The 23,864-nt window shown below is 46.5% G+C and overlaps 1 protein-coding gene across 1 annotated transcript; it reads right to left on the bottom strand.

The window, feature by feature from the left end:
• Positions 1-8,204: 8,204 nt before the first annotated feature.
• OLIG3 (oligodendrocyte transcription factor 3) lies at positions 8,205-9,023 on the bottom strand. Its single transcript, XM_029943283.1, has one exon. The coding sequence runs from the start codon at positions 9,021-9,023 to the stop codon at positions 8,205-8,207; it is 819 nt and encodes a 272-aa protein (XP_029799143.1).
• Between the last annotated feature and the right edge of the window lie 14,841 nt (positions 9,024-23,864).

The raw sequence follows: 23,864 nt of genomic DNA on the forward strand, positions 1-23,864 counted from the left end.
GCCATGTGGAAAACCAAAACATAAGTTCAACGTTGACTGGGAGTCAAGCTGAGTTTAAATGATTCATCTTTTCTTGAATCACTATATTTTTACACTTTTCCAAGGACAGAAAAGTGTATGTTTGCCACAAGTCTCAATGAAAGATAATTATAAGCATAAATTTAATGCCAGTCACCTTTGAGCTAACCTTCCTCGTCCATGCCTTACATTGATTAGCTCACATGCCACACTGTGTCCCGTCAACTGTAGCTTCCATCAACAAATGATCCTTAAGTGATGTGTGAATATGTCAAAACTCGTGGCTTGACAGACTCTTTCTGCTATTGCCTAGTTCAGACAAAGAACTAATTTTCAAAGCAGGACATACCCACATCTTGATCATTTTCATAGTCCATCTCTAGAGTTGCCCCATTTCATTTTTCTGCAACATTTTCCTTAAATGGGCCCACATTCGGTGCCTGGGTGGCTTAGTGGGTTAAGCATCTGACTTAGGCTCAGGTCATGATCTCACAGTTTGGGAGTTTGAGCCCCCTGTCGGGCTCTGTGCTGACAGCTCAGAGGCTGGAGCCTGCTTCAAATTCTGTGTCTCCCTCTCTCTCTGCCCCTCTCCTGCTCACACTCTTGACTCTTTGTCTCTCAAAAATAAATAAACATTAAAAAAATTTGATGGGCCCACAAAGGCCAAATGTATACAAATTGAAACCAATTCTTTGTCAATTAGTGTAGAAAACGTTTATGTATATTTACTTCCTTAAAGAGATGTTTTTTAAAAATTGAATATTTCTGCTTAACTATCTCTAATGCCAAATCAACTAAATGATTGCTCCAATTTGCTTGAACTTAAGTAGAGTTTTAAACTTTTTTATTTTAGAAATATATGTCCTGGCATGACTAATATTCACCTTACAGATGTGAAAAGTCATGGAGAAGATTAACCCAAATCTGTCTCCTATATTTCGATCCCCTACATTATTCTTTTTTACTATGACACTCAAATATTTCTTCTTAGGTTTAAGTTATTAATAGAGAAAAGCTGGAAAAGATGGCCAAACCAAAATGTGTTAAATGATGGAATTGTAATTAGTATTTAAAAAAAATGATTGGATAAAAGAATATGGTCAGAATCTCAAAGAAGATAAAGAAATGCGACAAGGCAGGATAAGGGGACAGGAAAGTCATACAAGATCTTCTTTAACTTCTGTCCAGGAACCCCTGGCCTCAAGCTTTAAAGATTACCGGAAGCCCCAAAGCGCTCCCTCCGATCTTCTCTGAGGATCCAGCAAAGATTCAACAATTGTATGCTGAATCTTTGTGTTCTAGGTGGGATTATTTATCAGGGATTTTGTTTTGTCTGGGATTTCAATGGCTCAGCCCCAGCTGTACTTTAGGGGACAGACCACAGCTTCAATCAACGGAGGGTTTGTAGCAATCCTTTCGGAAGGTTCCCTCCCCCTGCAGAGATGGAGTAATTAACAGACCATTAAGTCAATTCTGCTTTATTGAGGGGGACACTGTGCAGGTTATTTCTTTGAAAACTTTTGTTCTTGAAGGAAATTACAGGATTGTTTTATGTTTAGAACACAGCCTGGTGAACTCCGGAGTCGAGAGGCTGGCTTCTATAGCTCGGGGACCCACGGAGACAGGAAGATAATGACTCTAATCCCATTAAAAAAAGATGTCTCCCAACCTCCCCCTCCTTTTACTTTTTCTTTTAAAAACCAGTGGAAAGAAAAACGGTTTGCTCATTTGGTAATAACTAATAGAGACATGAATTACGAAGATGCCCCAGACTGAAGTTTATCTCAGTGTCAATAAATCTCTAAACAACTGCTAAGAAAATAAGTACTGCCACCATTGCTTCTTTTTATTTCCATATTAATCAAAGGCTCCGGTCCTTTCTATCTGGGAGAGGGAACGCGCAGCGAGCATTCAAGCATCTGAAAAGCCTCTCGGAAAACGTTGTTCGCAGCGCTTCTGTTTTGTGCGGCCAGGGGACTTTTTACCGCCCGACTTAGGTGACCTGTCTTTTCTCTGAGGGCCTTGAAGCAGGGGCCATTGCCTACGCATTTGAATGTGGTACTTGTCTTGCATTTGTGCTCATCATTTTTCTCCGGTGCCCCTGATAGCGCCTGGCACGTCGAAAGCCCCCAGAGAGTGTTCGTTGCTAAAGCGGAGGAAACTAGGAAGGAACGTCAAGGCTCACTTTGCTGGGGTGCGCGGGAGAGCTAGATGTTTACATGGGTTCGAGTTGATGTGAATTTCCTTGTCCTATCCCGGAACAGACAAGTCAGGTGAATAACCAGGAGGATGGGAGAGTGTCCATTAAATGTACTTCCCCGCGTGCAGTTCAGAATTCTGCCTCTGGCAAAGATGCTTTCCTCCGCACCGCAGCCCTGCGGTACGAGGAGGAGGCCCCTCTCAGAACGGGGCTTCTGGAGTTTTCCAGGCATCGGGGGAGACGAAGAGTGCCTGAGGGGCTGTATCTTGCCTGTAAATTGCGGCGCCCCAGATCAAATCAGACTCCAGTTCCTGCACTCTCCGAGTGGTCCGTAGCAGACTGCGAGGGAAAGACGGCCCTGAATCAAGTGAGGGCCAGACGAAACCCCAAAACCTTTCGGGAGCAGCTACCCCAGGTTACCCAACAGAGCCTTAGGCCCTGTCTCCTCCCTGTCTTCCTGAAGAACGAGTACCCCAACCACTCTGCTTCCACCTGAACCCCAGGACACCGCAGCCACATCCAGGCCTGAGCTGTGAGCGCCCAGGTTTGCGTCTCCCCACCCACTTCGCTGGGGCTTTAGCCCAGCAGCCCCGGCTCCCTAGGACCCATCCCCTAGGGCCCCCTCCCCTCCCCGGACGTGTTAAACTTTCTTTCCCCAGCGCTGGCAGTGCGTTAGAGTCCACACTTCGGTGCTGGAGCCGGGGACAAGTTTGGATCAGAAGCAGGGACTCGGGGCGGGAGCTGTGCTCCGGTCTGCGGCGAAGAGCAAGGCAGCTGCCCCTTGGGGATGTCCCCAGCCCCGAAAGGTGGCTGGTGGCCACCCGGGGAAGACCGGACCATATGTCCTTAGCAAACTTTACAAATGGTCCGCTCGAGACTGGGCTTGGGGGCTCAGGAACAGAAAGGGAAAAGTGCTCTTGCAGTTCTTGGCACGAGGTTAGATTTGTTTGCGGTATTGTTACTGGTTTTTCTCCCTCCGGGTCCCCATAAACGCTTAGGTATTTTGAGACACTTGCAAGTGTTGGCGCAGTCCGGGTTGGACCTAACTTGGTGACGTCCTTCCCCGGTTTATGTGCCGTTTGTTACCTGCGCCCCCGCCTCTCTCAGCCTGCAGGAGTCGGAGGTCTGGGCGCCGGGACCGTCCCTTTCCCCCGAGACGAGTCCCCAACCGGAACAAGCTGTAGCCTCGGCGCCGACCCCTTCTGCGTTAGGCCCCAGAACCTGATGCAAAGCTCCGGGACAGTTTCCGCCGCGCGGGGCCCGGGCGCGGGCTGGGCTCCGGGCTCACCACGACCGGGTGCGGGAGCTCGCAGGGACCGGCTAGCCCAGAGCGGGTCGCGAGGTCGCCACTGCCTTGGCTCTCTTCCCGCACCCACCCTCATTGGTCCCCTCGCAGCCCCGAGACCTCTCCGACCCCGGGAAGGGTTCACTGAAAACAGTCCACTGCAAAGCGATCCCGTAGACCTGAGCCTTCGGGTTGGAGCTCCTCCCGGCTGCGAGTAAGGGAAGTGGGTACAGGCGAGGCTCGGCCACTGCGAGGTGGCGAGGGAGGGACGCCCGTCTCCGGCGAGTTTGCGGAGTGCCAGGCGGAAGATGAGGGCGCGTCCCGTTCCACCAGCCGCCCCATCTGGGCCCACTTCTCTCCGAGGACACTTCCAGCGCCCTTCCGCAGCGCCCCCTCCTCCAGCCGCGCTAACCCGGAGCCGCCCACACCCGCCGCGGCCTAGATCGGCCCCTGGCCCAGACGTCCCCTCCTCACTGCTCCCCTTTCCTGTTCCGGCCAAGAGCCGCGCGGCGTGGGGTGACCTCGGGTCTTGGGACGAGAAGGTCCGAGGGAGACGTGCCAGGGCTGGGACTCTGCGAGCCAGGGACTAAGTCCTGCAGCTCCAAGGGTACTCCCGGAACCGGGGAGGGGTGAGGCTGAGCTTCCGCAGGGACGCCCACCGGGTCGCCGGGGCTCCGGGGTGCCCAGGCCCGGTGGCCTGTCGCGCCAGCGCCAAGGGCCACAGAGAGGTTGGAGCGGGGGTGGGGTGCAGGGTGCGAGCCCACCCTTCAGACGGGCCGTGGGAGGACGAGAGTGGGGCCCAGAGTCCCCAGAAGGAACCTTGGAGAAGCTGTTAAATCTTGTTGGCTGAACGAGAGGCTCAGAGAATCCGAGCTTTTGCAATTCCTGCTAAGGGTATCAGTGGAGGCTATGAAACTTCGCTTGACCCAGCGACTTAGGAAAACAAACAAACATACAAACAAACAAACAAACAAACAAACACAAATTTGAGGAGACCCAAGTCCTCTTCCAGTAGAAGTTAGGAAACCATTGCGGGGTTGAGGGGGTGGGGGTGGGGTGGGGGCCCTCAGGCTCCTCTCCCAGCCCTTCCTGGAGATATAAACCCAAAGGCTCAGAACCTTAGGGGAGGTAGCATTGCTCCTTAGAAATACATTTCTACTGTAGCAGCCTGCTTTCCCTTTCGAAATGTGACTTCCTTCCGCCCTTAAAGTTCGGCCACCTGCTTAAAGCCCCGCGAGGCTCCTACGGAGTGCAATTCTCCTTAAGATATCACTACCCACGGGGATTTTGCTGTTCTCTTAAATGTGAAACAACGTTTATTCTGGAATCAAAAAATCCCCGTTGCGTTTCTAGATGGAATTAAAAGCCACCTTAAACTTGAGAACTTTCGAGAAACTGGTAAATTTACAAGGAAAAAAAAATCTAGCCAAGAACCATTCTCGCCTTGGAGGACCTCTACTTTTGTTGTTGGCGTCAGTAATTCTAGAATTTAAGGGGAATTGAAAGTAAGAGGCGCCTGCAAAATCACTTACCCAAGTGGACCGGCTCACCCGGGACAAGACCATTCCCAGGAGGCCAGTGGCTAATGTTTCTTCCCAAAGAATCGAGAAAATCCAGACAATCTGGCTCCCAAATCATTTTTCTCCTTGAGTTTCTGTCCTGTTCTTAAAGGAATCCTTTCTCCCAGTCCCTAGTCCAAAAGAGGGTTTTTTTGTTTGTTTTTTTTTTGTTTTTGTTTTTTTTTTTTTTACACAGAGACCAGTTCACCGAGCTAGGGGAACTCCCCTAAGGTTGAAAGCAATTGTCTCTTTTCTGCTTCAGTTGGCGAATTCAAGATAGGATTCCCTGGCCTGATGGTTCCTTCTAGTGTAGTTTCCAACAAAAATGGATCTTAACGACGGTTTAAATTGACCACTGGATGTATCTAAAGGGATTTGACAAACAGCACTACCTCAAAATCCACCATTCCCTGGTGTAAGGAGTGTAACTTTTCTCCTTTAAGCTTCAGCTCCAGAGAAGGGTGGAACCCACCCTGAAGCCAGTGGTCAGCGCTCCAGTCTTTCCCCAAGAACAGGTCTTTGGAAGCAGAACTCCAAAGAAGCAAGTAGCTCTGGGGAAAGTCGTTTTCCTGATTGATGAAACTTCTCCCTCCCCTCCCCTTTTTAAATAATAAACTCACCCGGAAAGGCTGGAGGGCTGCCTTGTGTTGGTTTCAAATAAATCCTCAACAGCTCTTTCCTCACCCAGAGAAATGAATCACACTTGGGAAACAGACGATTATTCCCCCATTTGTCTGCCGAAAACCAGGGGAAATAAGCACCTCCACTGTAGACCTTCACTTTGGTCTTTCTCCCGGGCAGTGGGGAAGCTTGAGGGGATGGGGGAGTTGGAGGAGAGTGAGTTCAAAAGAACCAGGACCCACAGAGATGCCCTCCCAGGGGCAGGCAGTGGGGAGCTTAGGGAGGAAAGGGCAGATAATTCCTAGATTTGCTACCCCTGCTGGATCCTGGAGAGACAGCTCAATTGCTCTGCAGTGGAAACCACCAGCTTCCCCTCTGGAAGAGGAGTTTAAGGCTCAACCAACTGATGGGCGATGTTACATCTGATCCAGAGGTCAATTCTGAGGTGGTATATTTCAATCAGATTTCCATTTACCTTAGTGAGAAATACAGGCTTGTGCTGACCATTACTAGGACTTGATTTCTTGTCCTGTATAAACACATAAACAAAACCTCCTTGCTGGACTACTTTTGCTTATGCAAACTATTTGGAAGTGTTATGGAATTGGTGAGGGATGAAGAGAGAAAAGTAATGGATTCAAATGACCCCTGTTTTAGCCATCATTTATGTAGAAGATGCCCACTGTATTCATCTAATCAGACCTGCAATTTAATGGAGGAAAGAAGGGAGAATTACTGCTATAAATCTTCCAGATGCTGAGACTTAAGAAGTGGTTGGCCTCATTCTGTGCTCACCTTACAAAGCGGCATGGCCTTCCCTTTCTCTGTGGGGCCCATTGCCTAGAGGGCAGGCAGAGGAGTGGGTATTTGATTATTTTCTAGGACCCCTCTTTGTTGACTTTCAAAATATATAATGGATTTTAACCACTTTATTTTGTTTTAAAGGCTACACGGTCAACATAAAGTGGAAGAATTAAACTTACTGCTTCATTCCTGTCTGTTGTCAACAGCCGGTGCAGCCACTCTGCCTCTCATTTCCTGTCACTCTGGGTTTTCAGGTTACTTTTTTAAAATCTCAATTGCTGAGTTTACGAGTGGCTAATTACAGCAGAGAAATAAGGAGCTCAAATATCACAAGGCCACCAGTGTGGACAATGCCCCCATTTGAAGGACATCTGGTTGTAATAATTAACACCAATTTATCTGACCTTTTTACCTATGAATGACCAGAGAAAACTCTCCGTATCTGCCCACCCACTCAAATGTCTCACGCACTGCTGGATACACCTGATGGGGTTCATGTATGCCTTACCGACGACCCCCATCTTCAAAAATCTTAGCCAAAGGCGAAGCCAGGATTTAAAGATTCTTTTTTATTTGAAATCTCATCCAGAAACACTGGTTATTAATAAATATATCATAGTTATCAAGAATATATAAAAAATAAAGACAGGTATTGTCTTTGAGGCCCTAACAAAATATTTCAAGCAAATGTTCAGGAAAATAAAAATGGCACCCGTCCCCAAACCACGATAACTTTTCAAAGCTGATAATAGAGAGAGCCAACCCCGCATGCAGAATCACTGAGCAAGGGTGGGGGTGGGGTGGGGCAAGCTAGTTGAGGGAGCCCAGGTCTGGCAGGAGCTGGCCCCTAGAACAGCCTAGGGATGGAGATTGGGAATGGAGTTCGAAGGGGTGGGTGGGGGTGGGGGGAGAAGCGCTTGTGCGTGAGTTTGGGTCTTTGCACTCTGCCCCCTTTTTTCATTTCATACAACCACAGACAGATATATGGATACTTCGGAGAATTCACTAATAAATCCTTGTTACAAGGAAAAAAAGGCATCACGGCCTGCACAACATGTTTAGGTAAGATTCATTTAGAAGCTTGCATGCATTCTTTTGACCTACACTGCGTCTTAAGGAAAACCCACATAAGAGATGTCATGCCCTGGACCAGAGTTGAGATTCAAAACTTGAGTCTTGATATCTCTCTCTCTCTCTCTCTCTGTCTCTCTCTCTCTCATTGTCTCTAGAAAAACAACAGTGGAGAGATAGTGACAACCGTAATTGCATCCATCTCGAGGAAATATTTACATTTGTTTTGCCCAAACGGATGTTATCTTTTCCAAGGTGAGAACGCAGAGCCAGAGAAAGCCAACTCTAAAGTCCCTTCGCAAGTTTTTAACCACACCGATCCCGTCTTTATACAACAAATGCAGTTTTGACAAGAGCATATGTAAGTGAGAAATACTGGCGCGGCATGAGGCAAAGAAGCATGCATGCAAAACACACGAAGTCTGGTTCGAGTCCCCCTTCGTTACCACCTAGAAGCTGCAGTTTGGTTTTGGTCCTTTCCCTCGGGGGGAGGGGTCAAGCGGGGACCGAGATACCAGACCGGCTGGGAGGCCGCAGGGCCCCGAGCTCACCCTCCCACCGGCAGCCTCCGTCTCCCCTCCCCGCCCGACACCGCAGTCCCTCCCGCCTCTCTCCCCTCATCCTCGGCAGCCGGGCGGTGCTCTGCTCACTTGAGCAAGTCCTTGGACTCGGCCGACAGCCGAGCCATGTTGGCGGTGGAGAGAGCAGAAAGGTGCGGCGGCGGCGGCATCTGGCAGATGGTGCAGGGGCAGGGCAGGCCGGCCCAGTGCTGGAAGCCGCTGCCCAGCTGCAGCGCGGGCGGCGTGGAGGGCGCCTTGAGCAGCGAGTGGGGAGGTCGGATGGTGCCGATGGCCGGCAGCGAGGCGGCGGACAGCGGCGACGAGGCGTTGCCGGACGAGAGCGCGCCGCCCAGGATCGGGTGCACCGGGTGCACCGCGTTGGCGGCGTGCGCTGGGTGGCCGGCCGAGTGGCCCACGGTCCCGCAGTGGAAGGCAGAGTGGTGGCCCCCATAGATCTCGCCAACCAACCTCTTCATCTCCTCCAGGGAGCTGGTGAGCATGAGGATGTAGTTTCTGGCCAGCAGGAGAGTGGCGATTTTGGAGAGCTTGCGCACCGAGGGCCCGTGCGCGTAGGGCATGACCTCGCGCAGCCCGTCCATGGCGAGGTTTAGGTCGTGCATCCGCTTGCGCTCCCGACCGTTGATCTTCAGCCTTAACTGCTGTAGGTCCTGCTCCGACAGCTGCTTCTTGATTTTGTACTTGCTGCTCTCGCCGGTGGCCTTGGCGCTGGCCCGCGAGAGGCTTTCCCCGGGCATCTTCTGCACCATGTCGCCCTGCGTGGAGGAGACCGAGTTGAGACGGCTCTCCTGGTGGTGGTGGTGGCGGTGGTGGTGTTCCCGCAGATACATCTCATCCATGTCCGGAGACGAAGCTCTGCTGGAGACAGAGCTCGAATCAGAATTCATTTTATTACGGGGGATGCGGCCCTACCGCGGGGAGGCTTTAGGTGGGAAATTAAAGAAAATCTTGAATTAAAAAAAGAAAAATCTGCACAGCCCAGCGACCCACTTCTCGGTGGCAAGACGTGAGAAGAGAAGCTGAGGCACCGCCTTTCCCCGCCTTTCTCCCTCCCCGCGCCCTTCTCTCCGGTTAGGCAGTTTCCGGGACAGCGGGTTGGTGTTTGCTTGGACTAACCTCACGCTGAAAAAGAGGGGCTTTTATAGAGCTGCAGCGGAGAAAAGAGACAAAAGGAACCCTCCTATCTATCCTGGGCTGGTTAGGATGACGTGCCGTCATTCAGGGCGGTGCGCTTTGCTGTCCCATTTAGCAAGGATTCCTATTCATATTCATTGTGGGGCCGCCCTGGGACACCTCTGCTCCGAACCGCTAGGAGCCCCAAGGCACAAAACCCTCTGATTGACACACTCACCGCTCCAGCTCGCTCTTTCCTGGATTTTTTTTAAACTTATCCCCCCCCCCCCCGCCCTTTTCCCCTAACCAAATCACACCTAAGGACCCAGCCTCCGGAAGGAAAGGGAGCCAAGCAGTAGTCGGAGATTCCTCTGGGTTTCTAGAGAGGAACGGAAACATTCTCCTTTCTTCAGAGCGACTCCCAAGTTTGGGGGAATGTGAGCAAAAGAAGTCCTAATGGAACCGTTTCGAGGACAGCAATGTGGTTGGAGCGCAGGTTCCAAGCGCCGGGGGTTGGGGGGGGGGACCCCGTGTCGCTGGGCGCTGTCTGAACTGGTTTGTATTAGTCTTTTTCCCTAAACACTGATATGGTGTTCATTTTGTTTACTGGGCCCTTCAACGGGACGTCCGTTTGTAAAGGGCTAGCCACCGACACAGTTTGTGGGGACAGGTCCCTCCCTCTCTCCTTCCCTCCATCCTTTCCTTCCTTCCTTCCTTCCTTCCTTCCTTCCTTCCTTCCTTCCTTCCTTCCTTCCTTCCTTCCTTCCTTCCTTCCTTTCTCTCTCTCTCTCTCTCTCTCTCTCTCTCTCTCTCTCTCTCTCTCTCTCTCTTTCTTTCTTTCTTTCCTCTCCGTTAAATAAATAGATTACTGAAAGAATTTGCTTTGCACAATTCTCTAACTTCTTAGAACTGGAGCTGAAGGAAACAAACAAACAGCAAAACCAAAAAACCCAACCCTAGTGTTATGAGAAGAGCAACTTGAGAAGGGGAGGGGAGGAAAAGTAGCGGAGTGGTCATGGAGGGAGTTAGAGATAGGAGGGCTCCCAAGAACTTCAGAGAGACTGTTCCCAATGGGGCTACCCCCAGCCCCCGAACCCTGGTACCAGCGGAAGCCGGTGGGGCAGTCCCGGTGGGGAGCTGGGCCAGGCGGCTCCGGCCACTGTGCTGGCGCGCGGAGGCGGGTAGCATCTGCTGCTCGGCGCCACTGGCCTGGGGCGGGTGGGCCCACGAGGTGGGGAAAGCGGGCGCTGTGGGTCGAATAAAAAAGAACGTGTGTGTGTGTGTGTGTGTGTGTGTGTGTGTGTGTGTGTGCGCGCGCGCGCGCGCGCGCGCGCGTGCGCGTGTTCCTCAGGGAAAGGATCTGGAAAGCCCTGTAGGCGTGCGTGCGTGGGCACTGCAGGCCAGGGCTCGGTGGATTCTGGGGATAAAGAGGAAGGAGGCCAGGAGTTTGGAACCTTCAGTTCCAGTGGGGTGGTCAGCGCTATCTTTCTTCCCCCTTGCTGTGTTTTTGTCACTGGGACTAGGCAAACAGTTGAGGGGCGGGAAAGCAGAGCCCTCCGGAGGCTGGGCTCGGGGGAACCGGAGACAGGTGCTACGATGTAGTTGAGCGGATGGAAAGTGTGAAACCGAAACCATCCCGGAATCTCCTCCCGTTAGGGCCTCGGCCTCCGCGGCGCAGTCCGTGCACATCTTTGGGATGCGCCAGGCAGAGGAGGCCTCACTCTGCATGGACACAAATGGAGCGGTCAACAGGGAGGGTTGCGTGCCCAGGCCGGGAGTCTGCAAGTTCCGAGAGGCTGTGCCTCTTTGACAGTCTATCCTGGCAAAGCCGCGCTGGCAATTACCAGTACATTGGAACGGATGCTTTTCTGCGCGAAACTTCGCTTCTCTGTAGGAGAAGAAAATGGACGAGAGCCCCTCCTCAAAGCCAGGACCTTAGCGCCCTTGAAGACTGGACTTCTATCCTCCTACCGCCTCCCCCTCCGTAGAAGGAAAATGTGTTAAAACGAAGAATCCAAGAGATTCGATTGGATAGGGAAAGGTTGATTGTCCAAACGCACTTCTAATATCCAAGCCAAAGAAATGGTTCTTAATTCACCAGACGCTTCCCTCTGAGCTCAGACAGCGACATCCACCGAACTGCTTATGAGACAAAGGGTTCCAGAACATCAGCAGAGATTGGGACACAGTCCTAGGTGACTGTGATGGAGGGAGGCCAGGTGGAGAGGCGTGGTCCGGACCGCCGCCCCTAGCGCTTCTCTGCTGATCACCTCGGGCAGCGGGGGAGCCCTGGGAGCATCACACTGGAGGAAAAGCGGTTTCCCAGACTTTGAGCCAGTGACCAGACCCGGCCCCCGCCGCTTCCTGAACCACCTTCCGGACCCTTGGACATCGACTCCGGCCCTTCTCATGCCCTAACTGAAAATGCTATAACTCAGTTTTTATTTTAGGAAGTAGCAAAGTCTAGTTAGAACGAGTGGTTACAAATGAAGGAATAGAAAGAATTATGCTGCCAAAAGATATTTTATGTTCGTTTTAAACTTCCAATTTTCTCAGTGGGCAATATGAAACAATGTCTAAAATTTTCTCACGTTAATCGAGGCGGCAGGAGAAAACGGAAGCAGTCCTTGAAATACAGGCTGAACAGCTCACTTTCGGACTGGAAAGACAAAGACAGGCTTCTAGTTGTCCGAACCAGAAGCCCCTCTTCCACGACACGGCCTTTCCACTGAGTTGGGGTGGGGGTAGGGGGACGCAGCCCCTGCCACCTGCTCAGGCGGGAACTGCGCTAGGCTGGAAAGGGGCCCTGGGCCTCTGCCTACGGACCCCCTCCACCTCTAACGGGTTTATAGCTCGGGTAACGGGAAGGCAGATCTGCTGGACGTGGCACAACTGCTGCGTCCAGGCCGAGGGCCCTCAGCCACCGTCCAGGACGCGGCGCTCCCTCCCCTCCCCGCGTTCCCAAAGACATCTACTTGTGAGTGTGAAATGGTCCAAGATCCAGGGCCCCAGCCAGGAGAGCACTTCTGGTGAGGACTTATAGGGGCCCAGACTCTCCTAGGAGGCTTGTTCTCATATATCTTGTAGTGATTAACATCGAGAGGAGGACTGATGAATAAAGGAGCCACAACTTTGCTCTCCATAAAATGGGTTGATTCTGAACGGGGCCCAAAAGGCAGAGGCTCCCCAACAGGCTGTGCAGGCGCTGTTCCCAAGAGTTTGGCTAGCGGAGTCGCTTTGGACTCTGAGGGTTCACCCGAAACCTCCGCTCAACCCCGAGCAGGTGCAGGCGGGGCACTTAGAAAGGCGAGCTGAGCGAGTTCCTCCAGAGAGATCTCTCTGCCGGCGCTCGCGCTCGGCGTGTGCGGGAGGCGGGGGGAATAAGGGAGAGGGCGTTGGGCGGAGGCTGCCTGGGCCGCGGCAGCCCACAGGGGCCTCAGCAGGAGACGCGCCATGACCTTGGCCCTGGCCAGGGGCCCTTTCAGAGGGCTAAAACAAGCAGGAAGAGGGAGCGATCGACCGGCGGCGGCGCGGGGCCCTGCTCTCCCAGGTCACACCCGGCGCCGTCGCAGCCTGGAGGCGCAGCGGGGTGGCGCGGAGGCGCGGGTCGTTCTCCCGCAACAGGTGCGTCCCAAGGCCCGCGCGGGCCGCTTCCCGCCACTCAGTCCAGCTCTGGGCAGAGCCTGTGAGTTTCTCAGTCTTTGTACTACGCGAGGCAGCAGCGGGTGGGCGCGGGCACCCGGCCCGGAGGTCGGCGCGGCCCTCCCCTCGCGCCCAGGGCGCACAGCCGCAGCTCCGCAGCTCCGGCTCCCGGGGACCGCGCCCTCCGGAGGCTTCCCGGAGATTCCGGTGCGCCCCCCCCCCCAAACTTCCGGCCCCCAACCCAGATCTCCGGGGAGCATCTCTTACCCTGAGCCCGGTGAGTGAGGCTGGGTGCCGGCGCCCACCGCTCCGCAGCTCCGGCCACCGAGCTCCTCTCCGGAATCCGCCGGCTCCGCCCGAGGCCGCTGCGATTTGGGCTCAACCGCGAGCACCCCCCACTCCTCGTCAGAGTCCGGAGGCCAGTGGTCGCGCTGGCTGACCCGCCGGGAGGCCACTGCGAGGAGCCGGCCGATCAGCAATGTCCAGGAGCTCCCCTCGCTCGCCAAGCTTCAAACTTGACCGGCAGAAACTTTGGCCGAGACCGAACGGCGGGAGGCTGCCCCGTGGGCTCCACCTTCTAACCCAGTGCCCCTTCCAAAACAACAACAGCAACAAAAGATAAAAGGGGAACCCCCAGTATCTCTAAGGGTGTTCTGTCGTGTGCAACCGGAGGGATAGCTTAAACACTAACTGACCGCGGAGGAAGTTCTCAAAGGGTAGTTTTTATTTGAGTAAAACAATCACTTCACCACAATAGCAGTGGGGGCGGGTCATCGGAGCCGTTGGGTTGATCAAAGAAGCCTTTAGAGAAGGGGGGGACAATTTTTATAAAAATTAAATGTCAACATAAATCTCAGGCAGGCAGGAATACTCTCCTTTTGCAGCAGCGCACGTCCCGGACGCTGGAGTGTGTTGCCAGTACTGAACTCAGCGCCCCGCAGTTGGAGATGCCAAAATGGAAATCCCAACCGTCTAGTAGGCGCTAGAAAAGCCAGAGAGGATGGATCTGGGCAGACCGACTAAAGTGTTTCGTTTTCTGGGTTTCCCCATATTTTGCATCACATCTTGAACCTTCACTGATCTGTCTAGCGTTTCCCCTCCTCTTTTTTAAAACTCCGGTTCTCATACAGGAAAAAGCAGGAGTTGAAGGACAGCAGAATTTTATGAGGTGATAGTAACTGCTTTGTGCAAGGTTGGGTATGAAGTTGGAGGAGGCGAGGAAGTCCCAGGATAGCATAAAATGATGAAGTGCTAATTAAGTGAATATATAGAAGCGTGAATATGTTGGCAGAACTAGAAGTTTGATTTTAATGATGGGTAGCAACAAGGCTGGGGAGAAAGTACAGGCTAATTCTCATTATTTAAAGGCTGCCTTAAGTCAAAGGAAATGAGAATTTCTAGACTTCCTTTAAAGATTTTGTTCAGCATACTGAGCATACTTCGGTACTCTTTCTCCTTTCCTTTCTGGTAACACCTGCTCAATTGCCAGAACTCAGTGAGTTTTCAATCCTGAAGGAAGTCTGTACATTAAAAACATTTTCCTTCAAGATTGGAATGCTTAGATTGATTTAAATAAATCATTGGTGATCAATCACATGAACTGATGAGTTATATTACAATTTGCATACTTAGACACACATTCTTGGCATGTGCCCTGACATTTTCGATGTGTGGCTCTGTTTATACCAATACTTTAAGAACCATTAGGTAGATGATTTATTACTATCTTATTGTTATTAATTCAATTCTCTTGTGATTTTATAGTTAAAGGCACTGTATGCAGCTTGATATCTAATGTAAAATCGCACAGAATAGTAAATTCTGCTTTTGCAAGTTTTGTATCTCTTCTTGGTATATTCAGTTAGATAGTCAAGTTCAACACATATTGCTCTATTCTTTGCTAAAGTGCTTAAGGAATTTAGTTTTATTTTATAGACAAAAGTTTATTTTAGCTATAAATATCTTATGTAGTGTATGTATCATTTTCATTTTGTGTTCAGAAATATTTAGGCTTATACACAAAGTGTGTAAATGAATGGATGCCACAAAGAGATTAGAATATAAGATCCTGTGGATAGAGCAACAGAAGATTAAAAAGATGTTAAGATTTATGTCATCAGTTTATTACACTGTTTTTTATTATAGATATTTATACATGTATGTTCTCAAACTTACATGTGAATTTGTGTAAATGCATTAAAATATTTATTTGAGGTCTCTGAGTCCTAAATAAAAACCAGTGTTATTTTTCAGATGCTAATAAAGACAAGGGGAAACATTTATGAAACACCTGTTCATAAACAGAGTTGGAGTTAATAAGTTATAATGACCCCTAACAAATACAGATTTACACACATTATTTTGAGAAAATGATAATTGAAGTGTCTGCTACTGAATCTTGGAAAGTTAAAATGGTACTTTTTGAAAATTAACATTCCCATGGCTGATTCATTTTATATAGAACCTGTGGTCTAAACCAGATAGAATCTGCCTCATCATTTCTAAAATGAAATGGAAATGTAATATATGCTCCTTTCTCATTAATCCATTATATTTTTCTATTTATAAGTATGTTTTGTTTTATTTGCATAACAGACTGGAAGTAAAGTTTATAAAACCAAATTGTCACCATTTACAATACTGGCTGATTTTCATCTTCATCTTTACATCATAATATATAATAAAATTGGAGCAATTACTTACACAATTCAAACCTCAAATCTTGTTATCTTTTTTGGGGGGGGAAGGGTGGGAAGAAGAGATGCAGGCCAAAAACAAATTATCACTCAAAATTTCTAGACATTTATCCTATATTTTACTTGCAGACCAGTCTGACTTTCCTGCTCAACAATTGAAAAGATTTTCTTAATACAACTATCAGCACTTGTAGTAAAAATATCCACTGTTGGTAATTTTTACAACATAAAAAGATCATGGAAATTCACATATTTTCATAACATGGCATTATTTAAGATATTGATGAAAGAAACTTGATAATCTTCTAAATCCACATTTTTTCCTAGTAAATTTGATTATTTGTAATAAGAAACAGCAGAGTATTGGATGACTTATGTTCACAGATGCATTTCAATTAGATACTTTGGAACTCTGTTTTTATTCTATTTTATTATGGCCAGTCTAATAACAGGAGTAGACTGTTAGGAAAAAAACAACAACTTTGTAATGGAGGGGAAGAAGGAGATAAAATAAGACACTGTGCACATGTCCTTAGATCATAATATGTAACCCTGATTCTACCTTTGAGTGAATTTTACAGAGTTTTTTTTTGAAAGTGCTCCCCAAATATATGTTTATATACTTAGGGAAATATTGACATTGATTCTAACATTTTAATATAGAGCATGTTTGTGTCTGCTTTCTGAAGTCCGAGGGATAGCAAGTTTGCTGATCATCTCTACATGCCAGGAACTCGGTGGCACGCTCCTCTGCCACTCTTTCATCCTGCAATATGTTGTTAGGCCACTGAAATTGCCTGAGATGAAGCTGTGGGCACGAGAACACGGAGTAATCTTTTGAGGATGGTACTTCTCAGTACTGGGATGGTTCAGAAACTGCTTTTAGAAGTCAAGTGGAAAACTGAGAACATGTCAAACTGAAACTCTGCTAAGAAATACAATTTTATTTTAATGTTTATTTATTTTGAGAGAGAGACAGAGCATGAGCAGAGAAGCAGGGAGACACAGAATTCCAAGCAGGCTCCAGGCTCTGAGCTAGCTGTCAGCACAGAGCCCAACGCGGGGCTTGAAATCAAGAATCATGAGATCATGACCTGAGCCGAAACTGTAGCTTACCCTACTGAGCCACCCAGGCACCCCAAGAAATAGAATTTTTAATAGTTAATACTACAGATGCCCTAATGCTGTTGGACAGCACTCCCAAATAAGTTCTTAATTGTTCCTATTGCCAAAAAGGGGGAAAAAATCTTTCAGCTTTATACTGATGACAACTCCAGTGTCCCGGAAGTTGCTCATAACACAATAATGCATTTGCTTAAATGAGAGTTCAAGACTAGAAATGCATACTTAAGAAATGCATTTTTATTTTGTTACATGTATGTAAAGGCTGATTTTAAAATTCTTTCCAGAGTCAATTTCTACCCTGCTCTGGGGAATGGTTTTATATGTGGCTTAATTGTATAAAAAGAAGACTGTAATTATGTATATACTTTTCAAGTACACTTACTATAATTGCCCTACCTCTTCATCTTTATCAAAGTTTTGCCTCCTGTGAAAGTAAAGTGGTGGATAATAGCTCTTTTGCTCCCGTCAGATTTATTAATTGAAGTAATTACATCAAATGGAAAATAATGCCTTTGGGGAAAGTAATGCCAACAACAAATATCCCACAGAAAAACACTGCTAACAGATAATGTGTGGGCGGAAAGATGTGGCTAAAGGATTATAACCAATTCAACTCAAGAGTATTAAACAGCTATCGAAACTAAAAAGTAAAGGGCATATGCAACGTAGCATTGAAGAACTTTTTAAAGACAGGACTAGGGTAACAAGGCAATAGTTCCTCTCAATGCTTGTGGTGTCCTTCAGGGCCCTCTTTCCAAAAGCCACCAATAACAAAGGGAACAAAAATATGTATAAACAAAAAACACAAATACACAAGGAATATTGTGTAACTTTAATAAGCTGTCTTCTGGTCAAACCTGGCAAATACCATGGGATTAGAGGAAAGATGAGCTCTTGGAGGGATATAAACTATTTTTAAAAAAAAAAACTCTTTTGGGAGCACCTGGGTGGCTCTGTCAGTTAAGCCTCTGACTTCAGCTCAGGTCATGGTCTCACAGTTGGTGAGTTTGAGCTCCCTGTAGGGCTCCATGCGGACAGCTCAAAGCCTGGAGCCTGCTTCGGATTCAGCATCTTCCCTTCTCTCTACCCCTCCCCTATTCAGTCGCTGTCTCTCTCAAAAATAAATAAACGTGATGGTGGAGGGCACTTGAGGGGAAGAGCACTGGGTGTTGTATGGAAAACAATTTGACAATAAAATATTATGGAAAAAAATAAAATAAAATAAAATAATAAAAAATTTAATAAATAAAAATAAAAAGCTCTTTCACTGTGAACATAGAGATGCCACTTCCCCACTGATGAGAGTGCCTTTCTTATGATATGAAGACTAGAGACAAGGTAATATCCAAGAAAGACTTTATAAGTCAGAAAATTTCCTGGATAGGATTTGCTGCTTACTAGCTGTGCATATTTATGTTAGTGTTTTACCATTTCTTTTTTATTTTTATTTATTTATTTATTTTTAAATGTTTTTATTTATTTTTGATACAGAGAGAGACAGAGCATGAGCAGGGGAGGGTCAGAGACAGAAGGAGACACAGAACCGGAAGCAGGCTCCAGGCTCTGAGCTAGCTGTCAGCACAGAGCCTGATGCGGGGCTCGAACCCAGGAACATGAGATCTGACCTGAGCCGAAGTCAGATACTTAACCGACTGAGCCACCCAGGCGCCCCTTTTCTTTTTTTTTTTTAGTTTATTTATTCATATCAGAGAGAGAGAGAGAGAGAGAGAGCATGCACACACAAGTGGTGTAGGGGCAGAAGAGACGGGAGAGAAAACTCCAAGCAGACTCTGCGCTGACATAGTGCAGAGCCAACATGGAGCTCAAACCCACAAACCCTGGGGCCATGACCTAAGCTGAAATCAAGAGTCGAACACTCATCTAACTGAGCCACCCAGACACCCCAGTTTCTTACCATTTCTGAACTTTTGTTTGGTCACCTGCACAGTAAAAATAGTAATAATCACAACATATGCTTTTGTGAGAGTTAGTGTTTTACAAACCTTTTACAACCATGCAGTATTATGCTTTTGAAATAAGATCTTTTTTTCATTCTGTCTTCTGTATATATTTTTAACATCCAAAAATATTTGGTCAGTTTTATTCTTTTATAAATCTTACCTTGGCATTCTTTTAAAATTGTTTTGTACCTATTCTCACTATTAAGGTGGGACTCATTCTTTCCCATTGCCCCCACTCTCTGGCAAGTGGAGAATTAGGAATAAATATAAAGCATATCAAAGTACCTCTGAGAAATTGGAACAGGGACTTGGAAACTGTATGACTTTTAGAAATAAAAATTAAGGTCTAGAATTCACTAGTTAGAGAAGGTGGTATAAAAAGTGCTCAGTTCCTCTAAAAAATATGGCTGGGAAGTGTCTGATAGCTTATTAGATACAAAGAAAGACATTTAGAAGTAACATGATTTCCATGATTCTTTTATGGAAAGCCCTCAAAACCAATAGGCTTATTTGAAGTCTGGGTCCCAAACAAAAATTTACAAGCTCAGTCTTGCTAATACTGTCTAATCAACATCCATCCTTGATATACAGGTTCAGGGTGGGGAGTCTTTGGGCCTCATAGACCAAAATTGGTCTCATATGGAGTAGTAGGGTTGTGGTATTTGCATATTCAGATTTGGAAATGGCCAAACTTTATTCTAAAAGACCTTCCAGTGATTGGCACTCAGCGAATCCTACTTTTATCTGGCCAGAGTCCTACCACTAATATCTTGTAAAAAACAAAAACAAAAACAAAAAAACCCCCGACAGCATAGTGCTTTTTCATTCATTCATTCATTCATTCATTCATTCCAATATTTCTTGAGTGTGTTCTCTGTATCACTTCAATTAGAGGTTTTGAGGGAAGAAAGCCAAGGAAAACATAGCCTCCTGAACTTATGGTGTTATAGTCCAGGTGCTAAAAAGCCAAGAAAACTAATCATCTCCTGAAAGACAATATAAATGGGATTTTTAGGTTTTGGTGATTAATATTGTTGTTGTTGTTGTTGTTGTTTCTTAATGATTGGGCACTTATTTTGCAGGTACAAGAACAGACCTAAAGAATCTTTTGTCTTAGCCTGGTTTCTCTTTGTATAAGACATTTATTTGGAAAGTGATCTCGGATAGCAGGAGTCGGGTTGTGGGGAGAGTAAAAGAGAGAAGGAGAAAGAATCAATAAAAAGGTGTTTTGTCAAGCTGATCACTGCTATGGACAATTTGGGCTTTACTTCTCTTGAGTCCTCCTTGTGAATAGAGTATGTTCACCCAGGGGCAAAATGGAGATGCATTTATCCATTGTTTCTAGCGTCTCTCCTCCCATTGGTGAGGGCTGTTCGAGATTAAATAGCTCCAGAGTTCTGAGCCATACTTGTGGGAGAGACAAGGCAGTTCCCACAGGCACTCTCATGAAGCCCCCAGCAGAAAGCAAAACATATGCAGTGCACTTCTGGCCAGCAAAAGCTGGACTCAAAAGGTGGGACAGAAATATGAGAAGTACAATACAGGAAAAGTCTGCTAATTTCCCAAATGGAGGAAAGTGATGAGTGACTGCCATCTCTGAGGTAGCATGTGGCATAAAGGAGATCTCTAGCCCCAGTGGAAGACTGTGGACAGGCCTGCAGTAATGGATATTTGCAGAGAGTGTTTGAGGAGCCATTGCAAGAATTGAGCGGGGCTAAGGCAATATACTTTGCTTCAGGGTAGTCCTCCTAGATAGAACCCTTGGAGAGTGCTCCAGATGTGGAGTGCTTCCCAAATAAAGATATGTCACAGGAAGTGTCTCACCAGCCTCTGTGTCACTTTGGCTTTTCTATCCTAGGTCCTGAAGGAATTGCTCCAGATGGCTGTAAACGTAATTGGAAAACCTAATGTCCATATTTACAATACATTTTTTGACATGAAAGAAATCTACCATGATGGAAACCCCTAAAGCCATAATGCCTATGTGATTTCCTCCTATTTGTTCTTGACCACTGGATATTTTTAAAAAATCACAATACCCGAAAACTCTTTTTATTATTTTTTAATATAGTTTATTGTCAAGTTGGTTTCCATACAACACGCAGGGCTCATCCCAACAAGTGCCCTCCTCCATGCCCATCACCCATTTTCCCTTCTCCCCCACCCCCATCAACCTTCAGTTTGTTCTCAGTATTTAAGAGTCTCTATGGTTTGCCTCCCTCCCTCTCCGTAACTATTTTTCCCCCTCCCCCTCCTCCATGGTCTTCTGTTAAGTTTCTGCTATTCCACATATGAGTGAAAACATATGGTAACTGTCTTTCTCTGCCTGACTTATTTCACTTAGCATAATACCCTCCAGTTCCATCCACATTGCTACAAATGGCCAGATTTCATTCTTTCTCATTGCCATGTAGTATTCCATTGTATACATAAACCACATCTTCTTGATCCATTCATCAGTTGATGGACATTTAGGCTCTTTCCAGGATTTGGCTATTGTTGAAAGTGCTGCTATGAACATTGGGGTCCATGTGCTCCTATGCATCAACACTCCTGTATCCCTCGGGTAAATTCCTAGCAGTGTTATTGCTGGGTCATAAGGAAGTTCTATTGTTAACTTATTGAGGAACCTCCACACTGTTTTCCACAGTGGTTGTGTCAGTGAAAACTCTGTTTTGAAAGGTTAAATTAAAAACGGAAGCAATAAAGGCATGTACTAAAATAGAAACTTGTTTCTTGTTTGTAATGGTAGCATCACAAAGTCTCTTCTGTCACATGAGGACAATCAACTTATTAAATTGCCAGATGGTTCCCTTTCCCTCTCTTTCTGTCCCTTCCCTGCTTTCTGTGCACTCTCTCTCTCTCAAAATAAATAAAAAAGGCGGGGGAAGCATGCCTGGGTGGCTCAGTTGGTTAAGCCTCTTGATTTTGGCTCAGGTCACGATCTTATGGTTCATGAGGTCGAGCCCTTCATTGGGCTCTGTGCTGACAGAGTCAAACATGCTTGGGATTCTCTCCTTCTCTCCCTCCCCTACCTTCTCTCTGAAAAGAAATAAATAAGCATTTTTTTAAAAATTGCCCGATGGGAGTCAGGCATCATTTATGTAGGTCTGATGAAGCTTAACAGTGTAGAAATTGTGTATAAAACATGTTGCCACCATGAATTCTTTAAATGTTTACAATATAAATGTATTTATAATGTCAAACTTTCCAATGTTAAATCTTTTCTATAAATATAGTATAACTCTCCACTAATTTTATCAGTTGAGATGCATTCAAAAGATGCATTTCATTCAATTAAATTTTACATTTTTTCCTGTAAAGGTCTCACGTATCTTTAGTCAGTGTCAATTCTCCTCAAGTTGATGTACCATTTTAATAAAATTTAGCACAAAATCCCAATAACATATTTAGTAGAACTTGAACTAATTTTAAAATATAGAGAGAGGAAAGTAAAGGACCAAGAATAGGCAAAGGTCTTCTGCTGACGAAGGGTACAGATGAAATAATAGCAATATCTGATGCCAAGCCTTATTTTAAAGCTTAAGAAATAATGGCAGTGCAGAATTTTTACAACTGGCCAATGAATAGAATAGAAAGAGCCGAAAGAAATCTGTGTGAATATCAACCATTGAAATATGATAAAGAGAGTATATGCATGAAAGAGAAAAATGTGGGGAGGAAATTGGTTATTCACATAGGACTTTGAAATCTGGGGCACCTGGGTGGCTCAGTTGGTTAGGCATCTGACTTTGGCTCAAGTCATGATCTCACAATTCATGAGTTCAAGCCCCAGATTGGGCTCTGTGCTAACAGCTCAGAGCCTGGAGCCTCCTTCACATTCTGTGTCTCCCTCTCTCTCTTTCCCTCCTCTACTCACACTGTCTCTCTCAAAAATAAATAAACATTAAAAATAAAATTAAAAAAATGAAATTGAATCCCTACCTCAAATCATAAACAAAAATGAACTTCAGGAGGATCAGACTTAAATTCAAGAGCAAAACTTCAAAACGTTTAATAAAAAATAGATTGATATATTTAAAATTTTGACATGGAGATACATTTCTTAAACAGACACAAAAGAAAAAAACAGAAAAAGGAAAAAGTTGATAAATGTGACTACATTAAAGTTATAGACTTCCTTTATTTTATTAAAATTTTTTAAACATTTATTTATTTTTGAGAGACAGAGTGTGAGCAGAGGAGAGGCAGACAGAGAGGGAGACACAGAATCCAAAGCAGGCTTCAGGCTCTGAGCTGTCAGCCCAGAGCCTGATGCAGGGCTTGAACTCATGAACCGTAAGATCATGGCCGGAGCAGAAGTTGGATGCTTAACTGACTAAGCCACCCAGGTACCCCGGGGACTTCCTTTAATCAAAACTTATATTAAAGGATTGGAAAAGACTATTTCAAGTTGAGAAAAGACCTTTGCAACATACAAGACCAATAAAGGGGCACTTGGGTGGCTCAGTTGGTTAAGTCTTTGACTCTTGATTTTAGCAGAACTCATGATCTCAAGGTTCATGAGACCAAGCCTCAGCTCGGGCTCCATGTGCTGACAGCACCGAGACTACTTAGGTAGGATTCTCTCTCTCGCTCTTTCCCTGTCTCTCTCTGCCTCTCCTCAGCTCATGCTTTCTCTCTCTAAACAAATAGATAAATAAACTGAAAAAGAGAGACATAAACAGAAATATCACATGAGAGGAAACCTATATGGCCAATAAACTTACAACAGTGGGAAGCTTGGGTGGCTCAGTCAGTTAAGCCTCAGACCTCAGTTCATGTCATCTCAGTTCAGTTCAGGTCCATGGGTTCAAACCCCAAGTTGGGCTCTGTGCTGACAGCATGGAGCCTGCTTGGGATTCTCTCTCTGCCCCTTCCTGTCTTTCTCTCAAAACACATAAATAAACTTAAAAAATAGATTTTAAAAAAAGATCTTCAACTTTATTAAATAGTCAAGAAAACACAAAGGCCAGAAGGGGATAGCATTTTAAATCCATTCAAATGTCAAGTACAAAGAAGTTTGAAAATATCAATTATTGAAGGTACTGTAGTTCAACAGGATCACATGCATTTCTGGTGGGGGTATAAACAGCCTCCTAGGAAGCGTTTGGTATTATTTTATAAAGCTGAACATTCATGCGCGCTATGACTCGGCAATTCTACTCCTAAAGTGTATGCCTCCACTCGA

The sequence above is a fragment of the Suricata suricatta genome, chromosome 7 (genome assembly GCF_006229205.1).
Source record: "Suricata suricatta isolate VVHF042 chromosome 7, meerkat_22Aug2017_6uvM2_HiC, whole genome shotgun sequence".
In the NCBI taxonomy this organism is placed as follows: domain Eukaryota; kingdom Metazoa; phylum Chordata; class Mammalia; order Carnivora; family Herpestidae; genus Suricata; species Suricata suricatta.